At 41.2% G+C, this 25068-nt stretch overlaps 1 protein-coding gene, 1 long non-coding RNA gene and 1 pseudogene across 5 annotated transcripts; 2 read left to right on the plus strand and 1 right to left on the minus strand.

Moving 5' to 3' along the window:
• The first annotated feature begins 544 nt into the window (after nt 1-544).
• On the plus strand, nt 545-9767 carry LOC103416453 (uncharacterized protein YNL011C-like). Of its 4 annotated transcripts, none has more exons than XR_011581626.1 (8): nt 545-1139; nt 7921-8024; nt 8122-8163; nt 8373-8474; nt 8564-8611; nt 8760-8850; nt 9004-9068; nt 9560-9767. XR_011581626.1 is itself a non-coding variant. In XM_070822791.1 (6 exons), the coding sequence occupies exons 3-6, from the start codon at nt 8262-8264 to the stop codon at nt 8841-8843; spliced, it is 246 nt and encodes an 81-aa protein (XP_070678892.1). In that variant the 5' UTR covers nt 625-1139; nt 7921-8024; nt 8122-8261; the 3' UTR covers nt 8844-8992. The 4 variants fall into 4 exon arrangements, 2 of the variants coding, with proteins under 2 accessions (XP_070678892.1, XP_070678893.1); XR_011581625.1 differs by lacking the exon at nt 8122-8163 and adding an exon at nt 8164-8273 and having other exon boundaries at nt 1002-1139; XM_070822791.1 differs by lacking the exons at nt 9004-9068; nt 9560-9767 and having other exon boundaries at nt 625-1139; nt 8122-8273; nt 8760-8992.
• A 3026-nt stretch (nt 9768-12793) lies between these two features.
• Nucleotides 12794-12946, plus strand: LOC114825278 (U2 spliceosomal RNA; annotated as a pseudogene).
• A 2769-nt stretch (nt 12947-15715) lies between these two features.
• Nucleotides 15716-22179, minus strand: LOC139195984 (uncharacterized). The gene is made up of 3 exons (XR_011581077.1): nt 21646-22179; nt 21439-21548; nt 15716-15981 (listed from the first exon to the last, which is right to left on the minus strand). It is a non-coding gene; the product is annotated as an uncharacterized lncRNA (long non-coding RNA).
• Between the last annotated feature and the right edge of the window lie 2889 nt (nt 22180-25068).

Raw genomic sequence — 25068 nt, forward strand, 5'->3', positions numbered from 1 at the left:
GTGCGTGGGTGTACTGTCGGGGAGAGAGTCCGAGAGAGAGATAGAGAGTGAAAGAGTGAGAGATCCGAGAGAGAAAACCCCCCGGCCCTGCCGCGACCCGCGACCCACGACCCACCTCGCTTCCCCCCGCTCCGCCGCGACCCACTTCCCTTCCCCCCCCCCCCCCCGGACCTTCTGACGACTTTCCCGCGAACTAGGCTTTTAAAGATGTTGTATGAGGTTGTAATAAACCTCAAACCTGAGGGGCTACTATGTAATTTACCTTTTTTTTTTTTACTTTTCTTTAATTAATTATTTAAAATTTTTTATTAAGTTTTTAGCCACGTCAGCACAAATGTGGATCTTATATTTACTACGTCATTACTTAACGGTTAACTTAATAGAATTTTTAATAATTGTATGACATTGAAAAAATAATAATACTAAATGTATGAGATTGAAATATTTTAAAAATAATGTATAAGCCTGTAATTGCACCGAAATCTGAGGGTAATATGTAATTTACTCAAGAAAAAATAGAAAAGAAATGTGCGGTCGGAAAGACGGGGAAATACGGCGAACAGTTGGTTGGGTCCCTGTCCCTCTCTGCTTCGTCTCACTCTCACTGTCCCCCAATTCCCTCTCAGATCTCATTCCACCATGTCTACCCTCCGCTCCCAAAGCCCTAACCACCTCGCTACTCCTCCTCTCCCCCCCCATCCCCAGCCCTACCCCTCCCACGCCCTCATTGCTCGTCTTCTCAGGCGGGACCGCCTTCAACTGCGTCGTCGAGGAACTCAAGAGTTTCACCACTCGCGTCGCCCATGTCCTTCCTGTTTCCGACGACGGCGGAAGCACGGCGGAGATTTTCCGCGTTCTTGGTAGTTCCAGTCTTCGTTTTCGATTGGGTTGTTCTGTATTTGGGGAATTGCTTTTCTTATTTGTTGTGGTTATGTATTAGGCGGTCTAGGATTCATATAGCCGACCCCACTTAGTGGGAAAAGGTTTTGTTGTTGTGATGTATTAGGCGGTCCCGCTGTCGGAGATATACGGTCGAGATGCTTGAGATTGGCTGATAAGAGCACTTCCGAAGCGGTGGCCGTCCATAGATTGCTTGGCCACCGGTTAGCGCTGGATTCGCGGCAGGCCAAATCCGAATGGTATTGTTTTTCTACCGTTCTAGTGATTTTACTGCTATTTGTTGACATTTTACTGCACCATTTTCCATTATAAAAGCATAAAAAAGCAATAGGCCCAGACGATATACCAATCGAAGTGTGGAAACTTTTGGGAGAGACAGGTATAACATGGCTCACTGACCTTTTCAATAGGATTTTGAAAACGAAGAAGATGCCAAATGAGTGGCGAATGAGCACTTTGGTGCCTATCTACAAGAATAAGGGCGACGTACAAAATTGCATGAACTATAGGGGTATTAAGCTAATGAGTCATACAATGAAGCTCTGGGAGAGAGTCATTGAGCATAGATTGAGGCAAGAGACACGGGTTTCGGACAACCAATTCGGGTTCATGCCAGGGCGCTCAACCATGGAGGCAATCTATCTCTTACGAAGATTGATGGAAAGATATAGAGATGGGAAAAAGGATTTACACATGGTCTTTATAGATTTGGAAAAAGCGTATGATAGGGTCCCAAGAGACATTCTTTGGAGGATTTTAGAGAAGAAAGGAGTACGAGTAGCATATATCCAAGCTATAAAGGATATGTATGAAGGAGCAAAGACTGCCGTAAGAACTCATGAAGGACAAACCGAAAGCTTTCCCATAACTGTAGGATTACATCAAGGCTCATCCTTAAGTCCTTACCTTTTTGCGTTGGTAATGGATGAGTTAACACGACATATTCAAGATGATATTCCTTGATGTATACTTTTCGCAGACGATATAGTGTTGATAGATGAAACTCAGGAAGGGGTAAATGCAAAGCTTAACCTTTGGAGAGAAGTGTTGGAATCTAAAGGTCTTCGCCTAAGCCGATCAAAGACAGAATATATGGAGTGCAAGTTCAGTGCAAATGGAGGTCAAAACGAGTTAGGGGTGAGGATCGGAGATCAAGAAATACCAAAGAGCGACCGTTTTCGTTACCTAGGATCTATCTTGCAAAAGAACGGAGAATTAGATGGAGATCTCAACCATAGAATACAAGCTGGATGGATGAAGTGGAAGAGTGCATCCGGCGTGTTGTGTGACCGCCGTATGCCACTGAAGCTCAAGGGAAAATTTTATAGGACGGCAATAAGGCCGGCGATGCTGTATGGCACAGAATGTTGGGCGGTGAAACATCAACACGTACACAAAATGGGTGTAGCGGAGATGAGGATGCTTCGTTGGATGTGTGGGCACACGAGAAAGGATAAGATTAGGAATGAGGATATCCGGGGTAAAGTAGGAGTAGCCGAAATTGAAGGAAAGATGAGAGAAAATCGGTTACGGTGGTTTGGACATGTGCAAAGAAGGCCTACTGACGTTCCGATTAGAAGATGCGACTATGGGACATAGGTTCAGGGCCGAAGGGGTAGAGGAAGACCTAGGAAAACTTTGGAAGAGACTCTAAGAAAAGACTTAGAGTACTTAGATCTAACGAAGGACATGACACAGGATCGAGCACAATGGCGTTCTAAGATTCATATAGCCGATCCCACTCAGTGACTTGGATTTTCCAAGTCTCCAACTGAGAAGTTTTCCTCACTCGGGAAATTAAGGGAACACTACCCCAACCTACATGCTCCACTCAGAAAGCTTCAACATACAAGCTTTAACAAAAGAAAATTCAAAGAACTTAGCGAAGAAGGCTTTGGTGTATTTAACACAATACGTTGAAATGAAGGAAAGCTTATTTATTGATATCCCCGATAAGCTACAAATATGTACATATACATGAGTCAAAATAAGCACACAAGAGGGAGCCTTCACAAAGGTTGCTTAGGAGAAGTCTCAGCAGTCGGTAGAGCCCCAGAAAGAGAAGGCACCGGAGGGGGATCATTTGGAGCCTCAGTACTGGACAGAACCCTAGAAGGAGGAGGCATCAGAGGTTGATCATTTGGAGCTTCATTACGCGGTACAGCCCCAGAAGACGAAGGCAATAAATGCCTTTGGAACAAACCCACAAATCTCTGATGATCAAGTAAAACCTGACCATCAGTTTCCTTCATCTGGTCAAGCTTCCTCTTCATGTTTGTAGCATAGTCATGTGCGAGCCGGTGCAACTGTTTATTCTCATGCTTGAGCCCTCTAATCTCCTGTTTGAGACTCATCACTTCAGCCGCCAATGATTCAACTTGGCGGGTTCGAGCAAATAGGCGTTGGGCCATATTAGACACAGAACCTGCACACTGAACACTGAGAGCCAGCGAATCCTTAACAGCTAACTCATCAGACCGTTTGGAAAGTAGTCTGTTATCTTTGGGAGTGAGAAGGTTCCTGGCCACCACCGCAGCGGTCATATCATTCTTTATCACGGAATCCCCAACGGTAAGAGGACCAGTAGGGGAGACGAAGGATGGGCGCCATATGTTGTCTGGAGAAGGCGGGGCTGCCTCTTCAACAAGGTTCAAGTCAAAACGACGGTCGGAGGGGCCAGACATTTTCAAAGGTGTTGAAGAGAGAAGAGGTCGGACAAATCAAGATCTTAGAAGTGCAAGAATGAAGCTTCTACTGGTGGAGATTCAAGTGTGCTTTGGAACTTAATGCCAGCCCCTATAAAAATCTGCACTCGACGAAGCTTCAGAAATCGAAGAGGCGCCTGCTCAGAAATCGAAGAGGCGTTTGCTTTCTCAAAAGCTGGGCTGCTTAGAGATCACGAGGGTTGATCTCAGAAATCGAAGAGGCGTTTGCTTTCTCAAAAGTTGGGCTGCTCAAAGACCACGAAGGCCGATCTCAAAAATCGAAGAGGCGCTCGCTTTCTCAAAAGCTGGGCTCCCCAGAGACCACGAGGGCCGATCTCAGAAATCGAAGAGGCACCTACTTTTCCAGCCTTTTCCAGCCTTGTCAGCACCTGTCACACGCACACTCAGTTTTGCGGAAATTATGGGCATTCTGTCAAAGACTTCTGGGGAAGTAGAAAACACATGAATCTTACTGTTCAATCACCCACTTCCCACACGCAACAATAGCTCATGGGTACCACAGATAACTTTGCCAAAGTTCTCTGCCAAAGTTGAGCACGTGAAGCTTGCAGCTCCCACTACATCGCTCTGACCAAGAAGGGTAAAAGAATAGCAAAGAAACAGCACTAACAAAGTTTAGACCCATAAATTTTGAAGGTCTAGCTACCATATTATTACCCACAAGGGTAAAGGAACAGTACCACTGCTGGATAATTGGAAAGTCCCTGTGTGTCAACCTCTGTGCTTCGTGGCAAGGTAGACTAGCAAACATGCCCAACCTTTACTCACATTCGAGAAAACACTCCCAATAAGATTGCTTGCTCCAAAATCGAAGAGGCACCGTCCTCCGAATCTCGAGAGCCAGACTCCCAACATGACTACTTTCTTAAAAATCGAAGAGAGGGTAAAGGAACAGTACCATTGCTGGATAATTGGAAAGTCCCTGTGTGTCAACCTCTGTGCTTCGTGGCAAGGTAGACTAGCAAACATGCCCAACCTTTACTCACATTCGAGAAAACACTCCCAACAAGATTGCTTGCTCCAAAATCGAAGAGGCACCGCCCTCCGAATCTCGAGAGCCAGACTCCCAACATGATTACTTTCTCAAAAATCGAAGAGACACTGCTCCTCGAATCTCGAGAGCCAGACCCCCAGCATGATTGCTTTCTCAAAAATCGATGAGGCATCGTTCTCCGAATCAATCGAAGAGGCGCTCGCTTTCTCAAAAGCTGGGCTGCTCAGAGACCACGAGGGCCGATCTCAGAAATCGAAGAGGCACCTACTTTTCTAGCCTTGTCAGCACCTGTCACACGCACACTCAGCTTTGCAGAAATTATGGGCATTCTGTCGAAGACTTCTGGTGAAGTAGAAAGCACATGAATCTTACTGTTCAATCACCCACTTCCCACACGCAACAATAGCTCATGGGTACCACAAATAACTTTGCCAAAGTTCTCTGCCAAAGTTGAGCACGTGAAGCTTGCAGCTCCCACTACATCGCTCTGACCAAGAAAGGTAAAAGAATAGCAAAGAAACAGCACTAACAAAATTTTAGACACATAAATTTTGAAGGTCTAGCTACCATATTATTACCCACAACTGTAAAGGAACAGTACCACTGCTGGATAATTGGAAAGTCCCTGTGTGTCAACCTCTGTGCTTCGTGGCAAGGTAGACTAGCAAACATGCCCAACCTTTACTCACATTCGAGAAAACACTCCCAATAAGATTGCTTGCTCCAAAATCGAAGAGGCACCGTCCTCCGAATCTCGAGAGCCAGACTCCCAACATGACTACTTTCTCAAAATCGAAGAGAGGGTAAAGGAACAGTACCATTGCTGGATAATTGGAAAGTCCCTGTGTGTCAACCTTTGTGCTTCGTGGCAAGGTAGACTAGCAAACATGCCCAACCTTTACTCACATTCGAGACAACACTCCCAACAAGATTGCTTGCTCCAAAATCGAAGAGGCACCGCCCTCCGAATCTCGAGAGCCAGACTCCCAACATGATTACTTCCTAAAAAAATCGAAGAGACACTGCTCTCCGAATCTCGAGAGTCATACCCCCAGCATGATTGCTTTCTCAAAAATCGAAGAGGCATCGTTCTCCGAATCTCGAGAGCCAGATACCACAGACCACTTTTTCAAAGTGCTCTGACAGAGTTAAAACATGTGAAACTGGCAGCTCCCACTACCGTGCTATGACCAAGCAGGGTAAAGGAATAGCATTACTACTTGTTGTTAGGGAGACTCCTATATATGTCGACCTCCATCCCCAACGGACAGGCAGACCTGCAAAAATGCTCAACCCTTCATCATATCTGAGAGGGCACTCCCAACGAAGCCTTTCGAAATATTCAGCTTTCTTTCCCCCCGATAATACCTCTGCAAACAAGCTATACTAGAGCAAGAATATCTCATATCATCAGGGTTAAAAGCAAGAGTATCCCATATCATGCTTTTTCCCTGTCTTTTCTTTTGGCCTTGTTTTTACCTGCAAGACAAGGAGAAAGAGAGCAATCAGTCAGCACTTGGAATCAAGCTCCCAGCCAGGAACTGACTGCCTGGAACCCCTTACCTGATTACTTACCTGGCATTGCTCTCGAGTACTCATCTTCAACATCTTATGTTTCCAGGGAAGATTCCGCATCTGCTTGAGGAACAGATAGGGCAAGTGCGAAGGATACAAGGAAGCATGTGGAGACAAGCGTAACAGCACACGTGCCGATACATTCATTACTCTGTCAAAAGCAAAAGTATTTCCCATATCAGCAGGGTGGAACGTACTCTAGATTTGATGGACTTGTTTTGACCCTCAAATTCTTCAGTTGGCCTTATACTCTGGAGGAAACCAGAAAACCCTCCAGCTCAGTTCAAGAATAAGCCTGTGGAAAGTTACTTCTTCAAAAGCAAAAGTATCTCATATCATCTCTTCTCATTTTTCTTCTCTTTATCCTTCATGCTGCTGCAAGATGGGGAGAAGGTGAACAATCAGTCGGAGCTCTGATTGCTTACCTTGTCTGTCACCTCTTTCAGCAGACCCCCTAGCTCGGCGACTTGGGGGACTCCTACTACATGGTTTGTATCGCGCTTGACCAAGCCTGAAACTACAAGTAAGCTTCAAGTGAAATTGATACATTACCTTGTGCATCTCCACCAGTTAAAGATACCACCCCTGGATGGAGGAAGAGTACTTCCAGAGAAGATGCCACATCTACCTATGAGACAGATAAGGCAAGTCAAGACGACACCACACTCCGATACTTAGAAGTTTCGTGACTACGAGATCATTCTCCCACAATATTTCCTAATGTCATTTGTACTAAATCATTCACTTGTACTCACTAAATGAGAGCTTGAACCTATGTACTTGTGTAAACCCTTCACAATTAATGAGAACTCTTCTATTCCGTGGACGTAGCCAATCTGGGTGAACCACGTACATCTTGTGTTTGCTTTCCTATCTCTATCCATTTATATACTTATCCACACTAATGACCGGAGCAATCTAGCGAAGATCACAAAAAGCGATCGTTTTCGCTACCTAGGATCTATCTTGCAAGAGAACGGAGAATTAGATGGAGATCTCAACCATAGAATACGAGCTGGATGGAAAGAGTGCATCCGGCGTGTTGTGTGACCGTCGTAGGCCACTGAAGCTCAAGGGAAAATTTTATAGGACGGCAATAAGGCTAGCGATGTTGTATGGCACAGAATGTTGGGTGGTGAAGCATCAACACGTACACAAAATGGGTGTAGCGGAGATGAGGATGCTTCGTGGGATGTGTGGGCACACGAGAAAGGATAAGATTGGGAATGAGGATATCCGAGGTAAAGTAGGAGTAGCCGAAATTGTAGGAAATATGAGAGAAAATCGGCTCCGGTGATTTTGAACATGTGCAAAGAAGGCCGACTGACGCTCCGGTTCGAAGATGTGACTACGGGACAGAGGTTCAGGGCCGAAGGGGTAGAGGAAGACCTAGGACAACTTTGGAAGAGACTCTAAGAAAAGACTTAGAGTACTTGGATCTAACGGAGGACATGACACAAAACCGAGCGCAATGGCGTTCTAGGATTCATATAGCCGACCCCACTTAGTGGGAAAAGGCTTTGTTGTTGTTGTTGTTGGATTTATTAAGGGCGAAAAACAAAGAAAAAAACCTATCTTTTTAGCAAATGGGTTTTGTACCTTCTTGTATGTTGGTCATTTCTAGGTTATTTGTTGTTCTGTTATCCTAAATTATCCTTATTTACTTGGTGTGTGGTACTGTGGTTGGGTATTGAGTAACAGTCTGCTGAGTTGAGAATTTGACAGGTATGATATTGTGGCAAGAGAACATTCTCTATGGACGGGAGCATCGAAATTCGAAACCATTCAGGGAAACCATTCGAGCTTTTCTGGCTTATTTTCCGAATCAAGTGAGTTATCGGGCGAGAGTGCCTAAACCATCTTGTTTAATTTTGTTTATATGCTCAACTCTTTTGAACTTTCTTCAATTGTCTATTTCAAATTCAGATTCCGGCGATCAGATGAATCATTTTGCTTCAGTAATGGCAGGTGTGAAGTCTTTGCATAGCTATGACTTGGTGTATTTCTGTTTTGTTGCTTTCTGGTGCTTAAATGGAATTCAGTAATCCACTTCGTTCAACTAAGAAATGTTTTCAAAGGTGTACTAAGAAATGCTTTTGAAACGCACATGGTTGTGTATATACGCTTCTGCATCTTCTGAAATCGTAACTAATTCCAATGGTTTCCTCATTGACTAGGTCTTCCCTGCCGCAAACCCAGTTTTCCTGGATCAGTTACGTAATGTGGACTGCGCGGTTTATGCCATGGGATCCCTCATCACTTGTATTTGCCCATCACTGGTAACATTTCATTTTTTTCGGGTAATATTTTTCCAGATGTGAGAAACCTGTATACTCATAAATTTCATTTGCTATACCGCATTCTTTAGGTATTGACTGGCATTGGGGAGATTATATCTTCAAAGTCCTGCCCGAAGGTACCTATTACCTATTCATCACACTTTTGAGTAACATGTTACCTGATATACTAATACTCCAGATTCGCCTTATAGATAATAACGAACACAGTATTTATTTTCCATGTCAAGTTACATGTTGAGTTGATTCAGTTTGTTCGGATAATAGGTGCTTTTGTTAAATGGTACCCGTGATCGAGAGACAAGTGGATTTTCAACTTCTTGCTTTGTAACTGCTATTACAGAGTCTTGAAAACCTTGTAAGTTAGTGGCTTTTCAGCCCTGATTTTCCTCTGAAACCAGTGCACGACTATTGGATGCATCGTCATTTTTTTATATAGGGAACATGCAATGTAATTTGTGACAAGTTTCTGTTTCAATGCAACCCGGTCAATACATCAATACCGTATTAGTTCCCAAAGGTGGTGAGACTCCTGTAGATGTTCAACGCTTAGCTGCCCAAGGAATCTTTAATGTGGTATGTACAGTTCTAAATTCTCTTCTGGGCAGTGTCCAAAAGCTTTTTCTGTTGGTTTCATAACTTATAACTTTCACTTTTTTAGTACTCGTTTAGTATTAAGGTACTTTTATAAAAAATAGGTATAAAAAAAAACTGAGCTCAAAAGTCTTTGGTAAACACCTAAAAAGAGCATATTTTCACAGTTTTGGATGGATAAAAAGTTAAAAACGTAAAGTAGTAAAAATGAGCTTATTCTCATAGCACAGTAAAAACAATTTTTTTTTAAAGCACAGCAATATCAAACCAGCCCTTAGACTGCTTGATGGCCGTGAATATGTTTGTTTCGTTACCTGAAAATCAAAGCTCAAACTCGAGTGACCTTTTGCGTCAATTCCACTCGTATGGGGCTATTGATTTCTGTTCACTAGTTCATATTTCCTGCGGTACACCACTCCGTATCAACTAGTAATTCATGTTTCCCAAAATTTGACCATGTTGTTTGATTTCAGGCGTATGTTATCGCTTATTTCGGCTGTTATGCAATCCTCTGTTGCAAGGATATACGAGGGAAGTTGCTAGTGTTATTAGATGTACATAATTGACTTAGATGTTCATGAACTGAAATTTTTCGGCATGCTTGTGACACTTTATTATGTATTAAACGATTTGTGTATATACGGTTCATGTATGCCATTTTCGCTGTAGTTTCATGAGAAATTATTTCTTTAAAAATTCTCCAAGGCCTAGTTGTTCATCTCCGAGTTAAGCAAATGCCAATTCTATTTGGAGCGAATCATCTTGACAATTTAATTCTTACCTACAATTGGGGATATACAGTTTCCCTATATCCTCCTTTTGGTCGAAATTTCCTCATTAAAGTGTTGTAGACTCGTAAGGATATATCCCCGATGGGTGCCTTTGTGTACCAAAATAAGTAAATTACAAGGTTTCCAAGCAAACACGAAATTTAAGCCCTATTCAAAGAATATTGATTAGTTAATCCAGGCTCGAATGACCATCTCTTGAACGAGAGATTCTCTTTTGCAATGGGTGCATAGTCAATGGCAATCACCCGTCTCGCTAGCTAATTTACCCTTCAAGGAATTTTAATTGACGATGTGGTGTTGGTAAGTACTTTTTCAATGTACTTAGTAATAAAGAAATAATTTCTTAGTAATAAAGAAATAATTTCTTATTAAACTAGTCAGTATATTAGGCTTTGCCTACTCACGATTTTTTCCAATGAAAATCAAAGGCTGCAACATGAAACCCACGAACCAAATCTGTCGCATCGAAATGTTTATACCTAAAATATACCTAAAATATACCTAATTTCTTACTCTGCCGACAATAGAGGGAATGGCGAAAAGATCTTCCAAAGCATGCCCTACATGTACAACTTTAAAATTGTGAATTCCGAGTTTTTCGCAATATCGAGGCCAATACAATAGTCATGCGATATGAGCAATATCCATCGTGTCGATAGGCCAAATCAGGAATGGGGTTGTCAACATCAAAAGGTAGAATCACTTGTTCCAAGTTTCTCTCAATGTCCGAATGATGGACTCTAAATCTTACGACATTCCCTCTACCGCCGGTAGAGCAGGGAATTAGGTATAGCATAAATATAAACATTTCTATTCAAAATAATGTTTTATCTGTGCATCTATTTCAGCCAAGGAAGAAAATATCGGTAATATCGAAAATATCGGTAGTCCGAAAATACGGAAATATCAGGATAATATCGATATCGATAAAAATTACATGAAAACCACGGAAATTGTAAGAAAAACTTGGAAATTTTTATTGAAACTTTGCAGGATGTTTATTTAGTCAATTATCTATTAGTTTATCACAAAAAATTGGAAGGAAATGCATTGCATGATGGATTTAACATTATCAAGTTGATTATATAGCGAGCTGACAAACATTGTGAGTGTATAAAATATGTAGTAATTAATGAAAGAAGTCTAAACACACCATAATCATTTATATATAATGAATTAGTACAATATTTTACACTTTATACATTGCATGGTAAGAAAATGCATTGTATGATGAATTTAATTGATTTAAGTTGATTATATAGCGAGCTGGCAAACATTGTGAGTGTAGAAAATAACTTCTAAACACGAGGAAAATAACTTCTAAGCGTTCCATATGGACAACGCCAATCGAGTGACGTGGAACAATGTGTGGTTATTGACCTAACACATGAAGAAGGTGAACCAATTGGCAATATGAAGAATAGCTTAATTTCTTATAAAGTTACTCATTTTTCCAATATGGGAGTCATACTCTCATGACAAGTTCGACTCTGAATTACTAATAACCTATTGTGTGGCTTAGTCCAACACCGACACCTGAAAATCATTGAAGACGATGTCACCTTGGGGTCCTCATTACCAGCCCAAGTCCCTACGAGTTTGGGGCCTTCATTGGGTCGAGAATGGAGGGATTCATTTGGGCTTTCTAAAACACTTAAAAAACTTGGGCTTCCCACGAAATCGGGCTTTAACCCAAAGAGAGAGGAGAGAGAGAGAGAGAGAGAGAGAGAGAGAGAGAGAGAGAGAGATCCCTCCCTCCTCCACCTCCTCCTTTATTCCTCCGCCTCCAGTTAGTCTGAAGTTTGCATATATATATATAGACAGAGAGAGATTGCAAAGTGCAAAAACACACAACACAGAATGAAGAACGATCACTGACAGACCAATCCGACAAACCCAGAAGAGCTAAATCCCGCGAAGTAAGCTCGAGGTTTCTATCATCGCCAACCACCACGCTCCCCTCGCCGAACCATCCCATCTCGCCGGTCCGGCGCAAACCTGTTTCACCTTTCTCCGATGACCGAAAGCCCAAAACGTAGCTCGACGATTCGGGCCCCACCCGCGAACTATGGCCCTCTTCAAACTTGTCGCACAAGAAGCTCGACACTCTCGCTGACCACCTCGGAAACGACAGGTACGAAGATTGCGTCCAGCGTAAGGATTCAATCTTTGACAGAGGAAGGAGCTGCATGCAGGTATGGCTGTTCATTTTCGATAAATTCTCATCTGGGTTTTTGTTTAATGGCGATGATAATTTCGTTCGTTCAACTTGGAGTTTAATATTTTGTTTAATTCGTTCAAATTGTAAGTAGAATTTGTAAGAATTGGTTTTACATTCGGTGAATTTATTATTTGAGATTATAGAATTCAGCATAATTGCGTCAATTTGTGTTGATGTCCGTTTGAATGTGTAGTTCCTGTTTGTGATGCTTCAGCTGGTGAGGTCTACACCCTAGATTCTGGGTTTCTGTAGTTTTCGGGCAACTTTCGCGGTTTGCTGCGTAGATGATTTGCTACCATGTTTGTGATTGGCATTCAGCAATCTCTTCAACAATTTAGAAGCATAAACTTGTCAAGGAACATAAAGCTTTTGCAGATCCCACTTCCCCATTCAATTTCTTGTAAGCTCTATTCTTCAAACCGAGCTAGGGAAGAAACTGAAAGATGATGCAGCCAGAAAGAGGACGAGAAAAGAGGACAGGTCGATCTCCTGGATCAATCCCATGGCATGTTAAATTCCTGGTTGTTGTAGTTTTGTGGTCTGAAAGCTATAAGATGTTGTTGCCTTAAAGGACGAAGTCAGAAACAGCACCGCAACTCTGCAAGAAAGCACGGTTCTAGTCCCACATCGGCCATCTGAAGAATGTAGGAGAGTTAAGACGTGTATAAAATCGAAAGCCCAACACTGCCACATGCATGGCTTTCTCGGCCTTTTGGCTGAGATCAAGTGTATTTGGTCTTATCAGTTTAATATTTGATATGTGGGCCCTTGGTCTACACGATATTGTCGATAATATGACGATATTATCGATATTATCGATAATATCGCGATATATTAACGAAAATTAATGGGATAGTGTGAAAATATAGTTGCCTTACAAAAACGATACTATCAGCGAAATATCGCCGATAATATCGATATTTAGTAGAAAAGTATACCGGAAAAACATAGCTTTATTGATTGATAATCAGAAACAAAACAAAGAGGTCTTTATATAGAGAAAGACCAAAGCAAACCCTAGACTAAAACCCTAATACTAACGGGTTAAGCCCAAAAAACCAAACATTAAAATAAATCTAAATAATAATATTTTCCAACACCCCCCATCAAACTCATAGCGGTACACGATATGAGTTTGCCAAAGTAGATGTGGATGCAAGCCTCCAAATTCCAATGCCAATGTCGATGAAAAACACAACCATGCTAATGCCGATGCCAACTTCAAAACACAACCATGTCAATGCCGATGCCAACTTCAACACACAACCATGTCAATGCCGATGCCAACTTCAAACTACCATGTCCAATCATCCTTCCTAGATTCAGATTTTGAATCAGTTCCAATATGCAAAACAGTAGCTGCTCCTCCTTTCTGTGGAAGTTCATGTTGCTGAGACAACTTAGGACATTGGGACTTCCAATGCCCTTTCCCTTTACAATAAGAACACTCATCCATAGCAACCCTACGAGACCTTGCTGCAGCAAATGCTGAAGTATTTGACGACGATGAAAAGAGCCTATGCGACTGCACACGAACCTCTTCTGCTTGTAACTCATTAAGAACAGAATCAACAGATGGAAGAGGAGTTCGATGAAGGATGGAGCTACGGAGCGTCTCGAACTCATCCCGAAGAGGCATTAGAAACTGAACAAGACGTTGTTCTTCTCTATATTTACAATAGAGCTTAACAATGCCGAGTTCTTCAGGCTCAGTCAATGCAAGTTGATCCCAAAGATTGGTCAGTTCATTGTAAAACACTTGAATACTCTTATCACCTTGCTGGATTGTACGAATCTCCATTTCCAATTGATACCTCTTAGCAAAATTGGCCTTGGTATACAACTTTGCCAAGTGATCCCAAACTTCCTTAGACGTTGAGAACTTAGCCAATTGCATTCCAATAGCCAAATCAACAGAATTATTAATCCAAGTAATAATCTTTGAATTATTCATCTCCCATGCAGCAAACAATTCAACATATTTTTCATCCTTGGGGTTATTCGGAATGGAAACCATTCCAGAAACATAGCCCCACAGTCCTTTTCCAATCAAAAAATTCTTCATCACATACGCCCAATACACATAATTATTTCCGTTTAATTTCACACCAATAGATTGTAAGGAATCATCCTTTGCAGATGCCATATCTACAATGACAACACTAAGAAAAATACCTGATAGCAATCAGCGAATAATAATCTGATATGGTTATGCCGCAACAATACTAATCTAGTACTGTTGCAGATTGATGCCAGTGCAGGGGGCGGTCAGACACTCTGGTGCAGTGCAGAAACTCTGGTGCAAGCGTGCAGTGTGCAGAGGTTGCCAGATTGCGAGGGATGCAGGTACAAACGGGCCTAAGCAGCGGTTCGAATTCAGATGGTTGCGGAAAGAAACAGGGGGCTGGTGCGGGTCGTCAGGTGCTGATGCGGTGCAGATGCAAATTGTCGGATTTTTGCAGGGATTCAAATGGTTGTTGTGCAAGTCGAAGACGAACTCGATCTAAGTGCTCCTTGGGTTTGGGCTTCGTCAAACAGTGGTGCAGGGGTGATAGTGTGGTGGCCACGTGGTAGAGTGCAGATAGGTGGACATGATGGTGGAGATGATCTGGATACGGAACGGTTAGGTTGCCGACGACGGTGATGCGGATTCAAGGTAGCAGCGCGGGGTGGTAGGCCAACGATTTTAGGAATCAGTCAGGCTGACGGCGGGAGACAGGTCTAGAGAACATGCTCTTGATACCAAGTAGAAAAGTATACCGGAAAAACATAGCTTTATTGATTGATAATCAGAAACAAAACAAAGAGGTCTTTATATAGAGAAAGACCAAAGCAAACCCTAGACTAAAACCCTAATACTAACGGGTTAAGCCCAAAAAACCAAACATTAAAATAAATCTAAATAATAATATTTTCCAACATATTTTGTACCATGATTTCAGCATATGCACGAGTGAATTATTGATGAATTTAGAGAAAACGTAGCAGTAACAATCAACGGATGCTTCATCCCCCGAAAGGGCTCCCAATATTGGCCCACCTCCAAATGGTGGTACACCCCCCCCCCCCCCCCCCCCCCCCCCCCCCCCAACAATAATCCAGATCCGAACCAAACGATGAAGATCTGCCCTAAGACAGTGAGCATACAATTAAGGACCCCCTTTAGCCTGTCGGAAGGCTCGGAAGATGGCACAATAGAGACGGCCGATTGGTTCGTGGGCTTCATGTTGTAGCCTCAGATTTTTCTTAGGAAAAAATAGGGAGTAGGCAAAGCTTAATTTTCGTATTCATAGTTTAAGTTTGCTTCATTATTTTCAGTTTCTAGATGTATTTAATTTCCTAGTTTGTCACTTAGTTTCAAAAAAGAAAAGAAAAACCAGAAAAAAAAAAAAAAGAACATTTGCTGTTCCTTGTTTTATTTTCCTATATAAATTTAGTTTATAGTTAGTGTCTTCTACATTCTACTTCTGATTTTCAAAAATTGGTTTTTGAAGGCAGCAAACAAGATAATCAAGAATTCATGCACAAAGATTATTTAAGACTGTATCATGAACCCAGCAGCAGTCTATATTAACATAAACCACATTCCTATACTAGGCTGAAAAATAATGTCGAACTTACGAAGATCTTGCATAATCACTGATCCAGTCACAAAAGTGTACATTGACCATTTATTTTATGGGATGCAGTTCTTAGATATGTGGAAGCAGAATATAGAGATATCAAATATCCACATATCACAGAACTGATCTCCATCATATTTACCAGATCTACATACTTGCAACCAAATCTGTGACCCGAATTGCAGGGATAAAACGTTATACCTTTCTGTTTTGCTGCGCGGCCATTCTTCAGTGTGGGCCTTTGTGGATCTCGAGCATTCCTGCAACAAATCACTCAGGTTGATGAGTTACCAAGGAACCAAAATTATTTTCTGCAGATCTATAACTTTTACATTCGAGGATGCTGTGTATGCCATTATTTGAGTTTGGGGGTTGGTTCTTTAACAGTCCTCCGCAAGGTTTAAGCCCAAATGGTCCGCATATATGTTCAGGGTTGATCCAGGTGTTCATTCACTTTTATTTCTGGGAGACAGCGTGTTCTAAGTCCAACATTCTCATCCCCATACAGATTTAAGCCTTTTATTTATTTTTGTCCAGCAATTACAATCTCCAGTTATTACTTATATTAAGTTTGGGGGTGATCTCTGTTGGGGCTTAAAAAAACTTCACTACTTTAGAGATGTTTATCTCACAAAGAATAATGTAATGCAGCGGAATTGATAGGCAAGAGAAAGAAAAAGCACTCAAAGTTTTTACACAAGATTTTTTATTCACTCACAAACTAGTATAAGAGGAAACACTCAAACACTCTTAGAAGCTTTATTGCTTCTCCTCACTTCTTGCTACTTGCTCTCTTGGTTGTTTCAAATGGTGTGGATGCCTTCTCATTTTATAGGCATGGATGGAATCTTGGAGAAACATGGAAACATCATGCTAGATATATCTAGATAATTCCACTATCTTCCTATGCTAGAATTATCTACACTAATCTTGTATGTTGGTGGAATCCTCACCATTCTTCTAGACTCTTCCACCAACTTGAACTTTGCTAGAATTCTCTAGCATGTGCATGGATCTTTCTTTGTGCATGGGCTAGATCCATTATCTTTGGGCCAAGACAAGATTACAATTCAACATCCCCCTTTAATCTTGTCTTGTGACGCCGATTGTGTTCCTCAATCTGACAAAGTCTTCTTACTGAGTGGTTTGGTGAATATGTCGGCGACTTGGTCTTGTGACTTCACGTATTCCACTTGCACATCCTTTCTTGCAATACACTCTCTTATGTAATGATAGCGGGTATCTATGTGTTTGCTTCTGTCATGGAATACTGGATTCTTTGCTAGAGCTATTGCAGACTTGTTGTCGACATAGATTTCTGTTGGCTCTTCTTGTGGCATGCTTAATTCTTTCAGCAAGTTTCTCAACCAGATTGCATGACAGACACATGAGGTAGCAGCTACGTATTTAGCTTCGCAGGTAGAGAGGGTGACAATCGGTTGCTTCTTCGACATCCATGTGAATGCAGTGTCTCCCATGAAGAACACAAATCCAGTAGTGTTTTTTCTATCGTCAAAATCTCCTGCCCAATCACTGTCGCTATACCCAACAAGTTTATAGTTATTAGAACTTGAATAGAACAAGCCAAAGTTAAAAGTACCTTTAAGGTATCGAAGAATTCTTTTGGCGGTCTTCAAGTGTGTAGTTGTGGGATTCTCCATGTAGCGACTGACTAATCCGATGGCATAGAGAATATTTGGTCTTGTGCAAGTCAAGTAGTGCAAGCTTCTAACTAAACTCTTGAAAAATGTTGGATCTACACTTTCTCCTTCGTCATGCTTGGTTAGTTTAACTCTGCACTCCATTGGTGTGCTTATGGGCTTGCAGTCATCCATTTTGAACTTTTTCATTATCTCATTTGTGTAGCTTTCTTAGGAGATGAAAATGCCTTCTTTGTTCTGCTTGACTTCAATGCCTAGGTAGTATGCCATCAGCCCGATGTCGGTCATCTTAAATTCTTTGGTCATCACTCTCTTGAACTCTTCAAACATGCTTGGATTACTTCCGGTGAAGATTAGATCATCCATATATAAGCACACAATTAGAATATCTCCATCTTTGACTTTGACGTAGAGAGCATGTTCATGAGGGCACCTGATGAAGTTGTTTTCTTGGAAGTACTTGTCAATGCGACTATTCCATGCTCATGGCGCTTGTTTTAACCCATAGAGGGCTTTCTTCAACTTCAGAACTTTGTCTTCATGCCCTTTGTTTTCATAGCCTGACGGTTGCTGAATGTAGACTTCTTTTTCAAGGACTCCATTTAGGAAAGCGGACTTCACATCCATTAGTAATCGTATAGTTTCCAACCGAGCAACGAGTGCAAATACCTCATCATAGTCGATTCCAGCTCTCTGACTATAGCCCTTCGCCACTAATCTCTCCTTGTATATTTCGACCTCTCCGTTGGCATTCTTCTTTGTCTTATACACCCATTTAACTCTGATGGCTTTGTGTCCTTTCGGAAGAATAGCGAGTTCCCATGTATCGTTCTTCTGGATTGCTTCAATTTCTTCATCCATTGCTTTCCTCCACTTAGTATCTTGCATTGCTTCTTGGAAGTCAACTGGTTCATAATCAGCAAAGAGACAGAAAAGTGTAGGATTATCGAGTCTTTCAGCTACCACATAGAGATCTCATAGACTTCTTATGCGTGGTACTTCTTTTTCATTTAGACTTCCACTTGATGATGCTGATGCTGGTGAATTACCATGATTGGTTGATGTTGGTGAAGCCGGTGGAGTAGTGGATTCTTGTTGAACTTCTCTTGCTTGTTCCATCATCCTTTGTTCATTCTCTTCTTCAAACTGAGGAAAGAATTGAAGATCACCTGCATCAGAGCCAAAATCCCATTCTCCTTCTTCATCAAACATCACGTCTCGACTGATCATCGTCTTTCCATTGTTTGGATTATATAGCTTATAGCCTTTTGAATTTGAGTCATAGTCGATGAAGATGAACTTCTCACTTTTGTCGTCGAGTTTGGTTCTCCTCTCGTCTGGTACATGTACATGGGCTATGCTTCCAAAAACTCTTAGATGAGAGATACCTGGTTTTCTTCCACTCCATGTTTCTTGCGGAGTCTTTCCCCACACACTTCTTGTTGGAGACCGATTGGATAGGTAGACAACACATGTTACTGCTTCTGCCCACAGCTCCTTAGGCAATCTCTTACTTTTGAGCATGCTTCGAGCCATGTCAAGGATGGTTCGATTTTTTCTTTCCGCCACACCATTTTGTTGAGGGGATCTTGGAACTGTCAAAGGTTGACGAATTCCATTGGCTTCACAGAATTCTTGAAATTCCTTCGAAGTGAATTCTCCTCCTCGATCAGATCTCATGGCTTTGATCTTGTAACCACTTTCTTTTTCTACAACAGCTTTGAACTTCTTGAATGCTCCAAATACCTCTGATTTCTGCTTTAAGAAATACACCCAGGTTTTCCTTGAAAAATCATCAATGAAGAGAAGGAAATAATTATTTTTACCCAAAGAGCTTGGTTTTATTGGACCGCACACATCGGTGTGAATGAGCTTGAGTGGCTTCTAGGCTCTTGTGGTCGACTCTTTTGGAAAGCTTTTCCTGAACTGTTTCCCAAGTAAACATCCTTCACAAGCTTGATCAGGGCGATTGATGCATGGTAAGCCTCTCACCATCTCCTTCTTGGATAATAACTCCAGTCCCCCAAAGTTAAGATGCCCAAAACGAAGATGCCAAATCCATGATGTGTCTTTGTAACATGTTTTGAGGCATTTTGCAACATCATTTTGAATATTCATAGGAAACATCCTATTCTTTGATATTTTCACCTTCGCAATTAATCTTCCTTTGTCATCTCTAAGAAAAAGGCTATAATTTTTCATGTGAATATCATAACCTTTTTCTAAGAGTTGACCCAAACTCAAAATGTTACTTTTCATATTAGGCACGTAGTAGACATTTGAAATTAATTGGTGATTGCCATTTTTCAAGGGAATTAGGATGTTACCTTTTCCTTTGACGGGTATTTTGGATTCCTCTCCAAAAGAAACGTTGTCACTCACCGATTCATTGAGCTCTACGAACATGTTTCTTCTTCCGCACATGTGGTTGTTGGCGCCGGTGTCAAGGCACCATGTATAGTCTTGGTCTCCATCATTGTTCTGGCATGCTAGTAGCATAATGCCATTATCTTCTTTCTCTTCTTTCACATAATTGACCTTCTCATCAAGTCTGTTGCTTGGAGTTCTACATTCCTAAGCATAATGCCCAAACTTTTGACAATTGTAGCATTGAACTTGAGATTTTTCATACCTCAAGTTTGAGCGTCCTTTTCCACGACCATTTGTTGAGCTTCCTCCTCTTTCGTAGTTGTTATGATTGTTGAAGTTCCAACCACGTCCACGTCCATGTCCACGTCCGCGACCTCGACCACGACTTCTTTATTACTGGCTTCTCTCGTTGTCCAAGCTTTCTTCTTTTTTCTTTGGCTAGACATGCGTCTTGAGGAGTTGCTCATCATTCCCTTGCCTCTTTTTATGTTTCTCTTCATATGCTTGTAGCGAACCCATTAATTGCTCTATACTAATTTCTTCCAAGTTTTTTGTTTCTTCAATTGTCACGACTATGTGCTCGAACTTGGGGTCCAACGAGCGTATTACCTTCTCCATAATTCTAACATCTTCTAACTTTTCTCCGTTTCTTTTTAATTGATTGGAAACGGCTAGGACTCTTGAGAAATAATCAGAGATTGATTCAGACCCTTTCATTTGTAGAGATTCGAACTCACGTCATAATACTTGAAGACAAACCTTTTTCACTTGTTCGGCTCCTTTGTAAGAGGTTTGAAGCTTTTCCCATGCTTGCTTGGCAGAGATTGCACTCGAGACCTTCTTAAAGCCATTGTCATCTAATGCTTGGTAGATGAGGTAGAGAGTCTTCTTGTCTCTCTTTCTTGAATCTTTCAAACTCTCCTTCTAGGGTTGGGACAGAGTAGCTTCATCTTCTGGCTCAGTGTAGCCTTTCTCCACGACTTCCCATACATCATGTGCTCCCAAAAGGGCCTTCATTTTGATACTCCAATTATCGAAGTTGTTGTTGTCGAGCACTGGAACTTGGAAGGCTGCCATAGCGTTGCTAGCCATAGCTCTGGTACCACTTTGTTGGGGCTTAAAAAGACTTCACTACTTTGGAGATGTTTATCTCACAAAGAATAATGTAATTTAGCGGAATTGATAGGCAAGAGAAAGAAAGAATACTCAAAGTTTTTACACAAGATTTTTTATTCACTCACAAACTCGTACAAGAGGAAACACTCAAACACTCTTAGAAGCTTTGTTGCTTCTTCTCTCTTCTTGCTACTTGCTCTCTTGGTTGTTTCAAATGGTGTGGATGCCTTCTCCTTTTATAGGCATGGATGGAACCTTGGAGAAGCATGGAAACATCATGCTAGATATATCTAGATAATTCCACTACCTTCCTATGCTAGAATTATCTACGCTAATCTTGTATGTTGGTGGAATCCTCACCATTCTTCTAGACTCTTCCACCAACTTGAACTTTGCTAGAATTCTTTAGCATGTGCATGGATCTTTCTTTGTGCATGGGCTAGATCCATTATCTTTGGACCAAGACAAGATTACAATTCAACAATCTCACAGATAATACATGCATGCCATACTCATTTACGGTAAATTTACACATCCAACTTGGATTCCACCAGAGATGAGGGTTTATACCTTTCAGATCCAAAGTTGCGGCAACTTGGAAACTCGTTTTGCCATTCTGTCGATCGAATCTGCAACTTGAGCATTCTTTTTCTCTCGGATATATCACGACTCTAAGTTTCCTAAACAGATAGCAGAGCCATGTGAGGACATGCAGAGCCCAACTGCATTATTTTTTACAGATCGGAACCCAAGACACATCAACACATGATATTTTACCTTCTCTTTCCACGGATCTGTTGACTCCGAGAGGTTCTCCTTTATTTTTTCTTCCTTGCCATAACGAATCTGGGAGTTTTTACCTGTGAAGGCTGGGTTTTGGTGTGTTTCTTTTGTGTGGATCCGCAAGCCCTCGCAGAAAAAGTATATGCATGTGTTAGTTCTTTGATTTTTCCATGACAATAAACCCAATGGAGCTCAATGGCAGCCAAGAGAGATTTTTACCTTTGGGGACTTGGGTTTCGCAGCCGAGATCCAGTAAGGATGATGAACTCCATGACTGGGACCGAGAGCATTGGAGGCAGGTTTGAAGTTTAATTTTAGGAGACCTAGAGAACATGGAGGAGCGGCTAGAGTGAAGGGTTTGTGTTGATGTGAGAGAGGATGGTAAGGCATTGAAGTAGAAATGGAAGAGGAGGCGCGGCTAGGGTTGTCCATTATAAGGAAATGAGAACCATTTTTTGTTCTTAAAGAAAGAGAGGGCTGAGAGACATGTGAGACCTCTCTCAGTTTCTAGAGAGAAAGACCTAGGGTTCCTAAATATAATCAGAAATGACGGAGAGGGCTGTTTTAAATATAATCAGAACTTTATATAAGCACTTCTGCTAGAAGTACTGATTTTGTTGTAACATACAGAATTTTTTTATTACAAATTCATGCGTTTTCTTATAAAAGTGCTTCTACGATCCGAAAGTGATCTTAAGCTTTTGTGCTAGACATAGACATAAGTGAGTTTGATTATCAAACCCTACTTCGAGCCATTCCAGAAGTACCCCAAATTAAGTTCATAACACTTGTTTTCATACATCAAGACTTGCTCCGATTAGTACTTCGTATCTAAAACATTATTTTCAAGTAATTACAAAGTTTAAAAATCAGATATTACAGGATCGTATGCTTATTTATGTATGTATACATACTCTTCTGCATTACCATTATCGTCAATAAGATTCGATCCAATACAGAACCACATCATGTAATATACAATGAGTACCTAAACCAGCAACTAACTAAGGAGATGAATGCGAGTGCTACAAGTTAAACTACTAAAAGTAGAAAGGACAATGAAACTAACTTGTGTTCTTTCTTGCATTTGATTTGTTGTACTTTTATGCGCAAACGGAATCAACTTTTAACAAAAGTACCAATATTACCATCGTAGGCGAAACGATACAAACAATATCAAAAACAAAACACAAGAGATTAACTTGATTCAACATAAAAGCTTACAACCATGGACGAAGCACGACGAGAAACTTTCACTAAACTTATGTAAACCTAGCTAGGTATGATAAAACTCGACACGAAGTGCATTTATCAAGTTTTATATCCAGAATTTGTAGTGAAAGCAATGAAGTTAGCGATTAGTGACCTAATACTAAAATTGTGTTTCATCATAGTGAAGCAGAAAATGAGTCAATCCACTTATTTTTCGATTTTTTCAATAAACTTTCAAGATCTTATAAATTGAAAACAGATATTCTATACATTCCATTTTTGTTACAACCCACCTCGCCCTGGGGTGTGGATCCTCTATGCCTTATATGTATATTCTCATCTTTACCTAGCACGAGGACTTTTGGGAGCTCACTGGCTTCGAGTTCCATCGGAACTCTAAAGTTAAACGAGTTCGCGCGAGAGCAATCCCAAGATAGGTGACCCACTGGAAAGTTCTTGTGTGAGTTCCTAGAAACAAAACCGTGAAGGCGTGGTTGGGGCCCAAAGCAACAATATCGTGCTACGGCGGAGTCGAGCCTGGGATGTGGTGGGGGCTCGAGCCAAGATGTGTCAATTTGGTATCAGAGCCAATCCCTGGCCGGATGTCTGCCGATGAGGACATCGGGTCCCTAAAGGGGTGAATTGTTACATCCCACATCACCCTGGGGTGTGGATCATCTATGCCTTATATGTATATTCTCATCTCTACCTAGCACGAAGCTTTTTGGGAGCTCACTGGCTTCAAGTTCCATGGGAACTCCGAAGTTAAACGAGTTCGCATTAGAGCAATCCCAGGATGGGTGACCCTTTGGGAATTCTTGTGTGAGTTCCCAGAAACAAAATCGTGAAGGCCAGGGCCCAAAACAGATAATATCGTGCCACGGCGGAGTCGAGCCTGGGATGCGGTGGGGGCCCGGGCCGAGATATGTCAATTAGATATGGCCTTTGGGTCTTGGAACCCTTTTATTTATTTATGTATTTTATTTGTTTGAAACTAAACTAAACCCAACCCACCTAAAAGTCTAAGCCTAAACCTTTAACCTTTCAAACCCTAAACCCTAACCCAAGTCCAAAACTCTTAACTCGGAACCCTTCTTAGGGTACTTCGACGTCCTGAATCTGTTTCCGACGTCTGTTTTCCCAAATTTAATTGTTACAGTAGAGTTTTATTAATTAGACCCTTTATGTGCTTAGAACCAATTATTGTGGTGTTTCCGTTTTCGCTAGTTTGCATGGCTCTTCAGCGGCGAAGTATCTGTGAGTGGACCCCTTCTAAAAATGTATGTTTTAATAGTAGAAATGCATACATGAAAAACATGATTTGATGATTACGTTGTATGAAACATTTTGTGAGATAACATGCTTATTGAGACTAGTTTGAATTATTATTATTTTTCCTATAACCCGTGTTCTTATAGAATATCTGATGGATGAAGATATAATATTTAGAACACATTTAAAACAGCTCTTTATAGTATAGATGATGGATGACTTTATACTATGAAGTTGCTTTTGAAATGTATATATGTTCAATGGTTTTGTACTTATCTAGTGGTCCCTATTCCACTACGGGACGAAGGAATAGATTCTGGTCCATCCCAGGCGACGGTTATGGTGTTGGCATAGGGCCTGAAGTGTTTTTCCTCTGGCTATTAGCATAGGGACGAGGAGTCGGCATGGGGCCTGGGGGTAATTTTCATCTGACTGTTTGCTCAGAGACAGGGAGTCGGCATGAGGCCTAGAAGGATATTGGACATTCACTAGTGATTATTATATATACAAGTTATGATTTGAGACATCGCACAACATGTTAGGTTTCGGAAAACCTATATTTATCATGATGTGTTTTCATAAAACCTGGGGGTTAGTATGTTGATAACTGTTTTATTATATATATATATATATATATATATATATATATATATATATATATATCAACTTGGTCCACTCATGTTTGTTTTGCGCCCCATTCAGGACTTAGAATTAAGGCATACAATTTCAGCGTCTCGGCATTTCCACATTGGCATCTTCGTGTCCTCTCGGTGTAGGACCCACTCCTTTATTCATTAAATTTTATATTATTTCTTCTAGTATTCGAGTTAGTTGTATGCTTTGAACACGTTCCTTAAATGCATATTCATTATATTTAAATTTATAAGTCTTATTTATTCCTTATTCTCAACATTTGCACTCCATAAATGGCTT

The sequence above is a fragment of the Malus domestica genome, chromosome 05, assembly GCF_042453785.1.
Source record: "Malus domestica chromosome 05, GDT2T_hap1".
Lineage (NCBI taxonomy): Eukaryota > Viridiplantae > Streptophyta > Magnoliopsida > Rosales > Rosaceae > Malus > Malus domestica.

Excerpts from the sequence above, each read along its gene's own strand:
- LOC103416453 (XM_070822791.1), top strand. Across the intron at positions 8,475-8,563 it reads CTTGTATTTGCCCATCACTG|GTATTGACTGGCATTGGGGA; the intron begins GTAACATTTCAT and ends CGCATTCTTTAG. Across the intron at positions 8,612-8,759 it reads CTTCAAAGTCCTGCCCGAAG|GTGCTTTTGTTAAATGGTAC; the intron begins GTACCTATTACC and ends TTCGGATAATAG.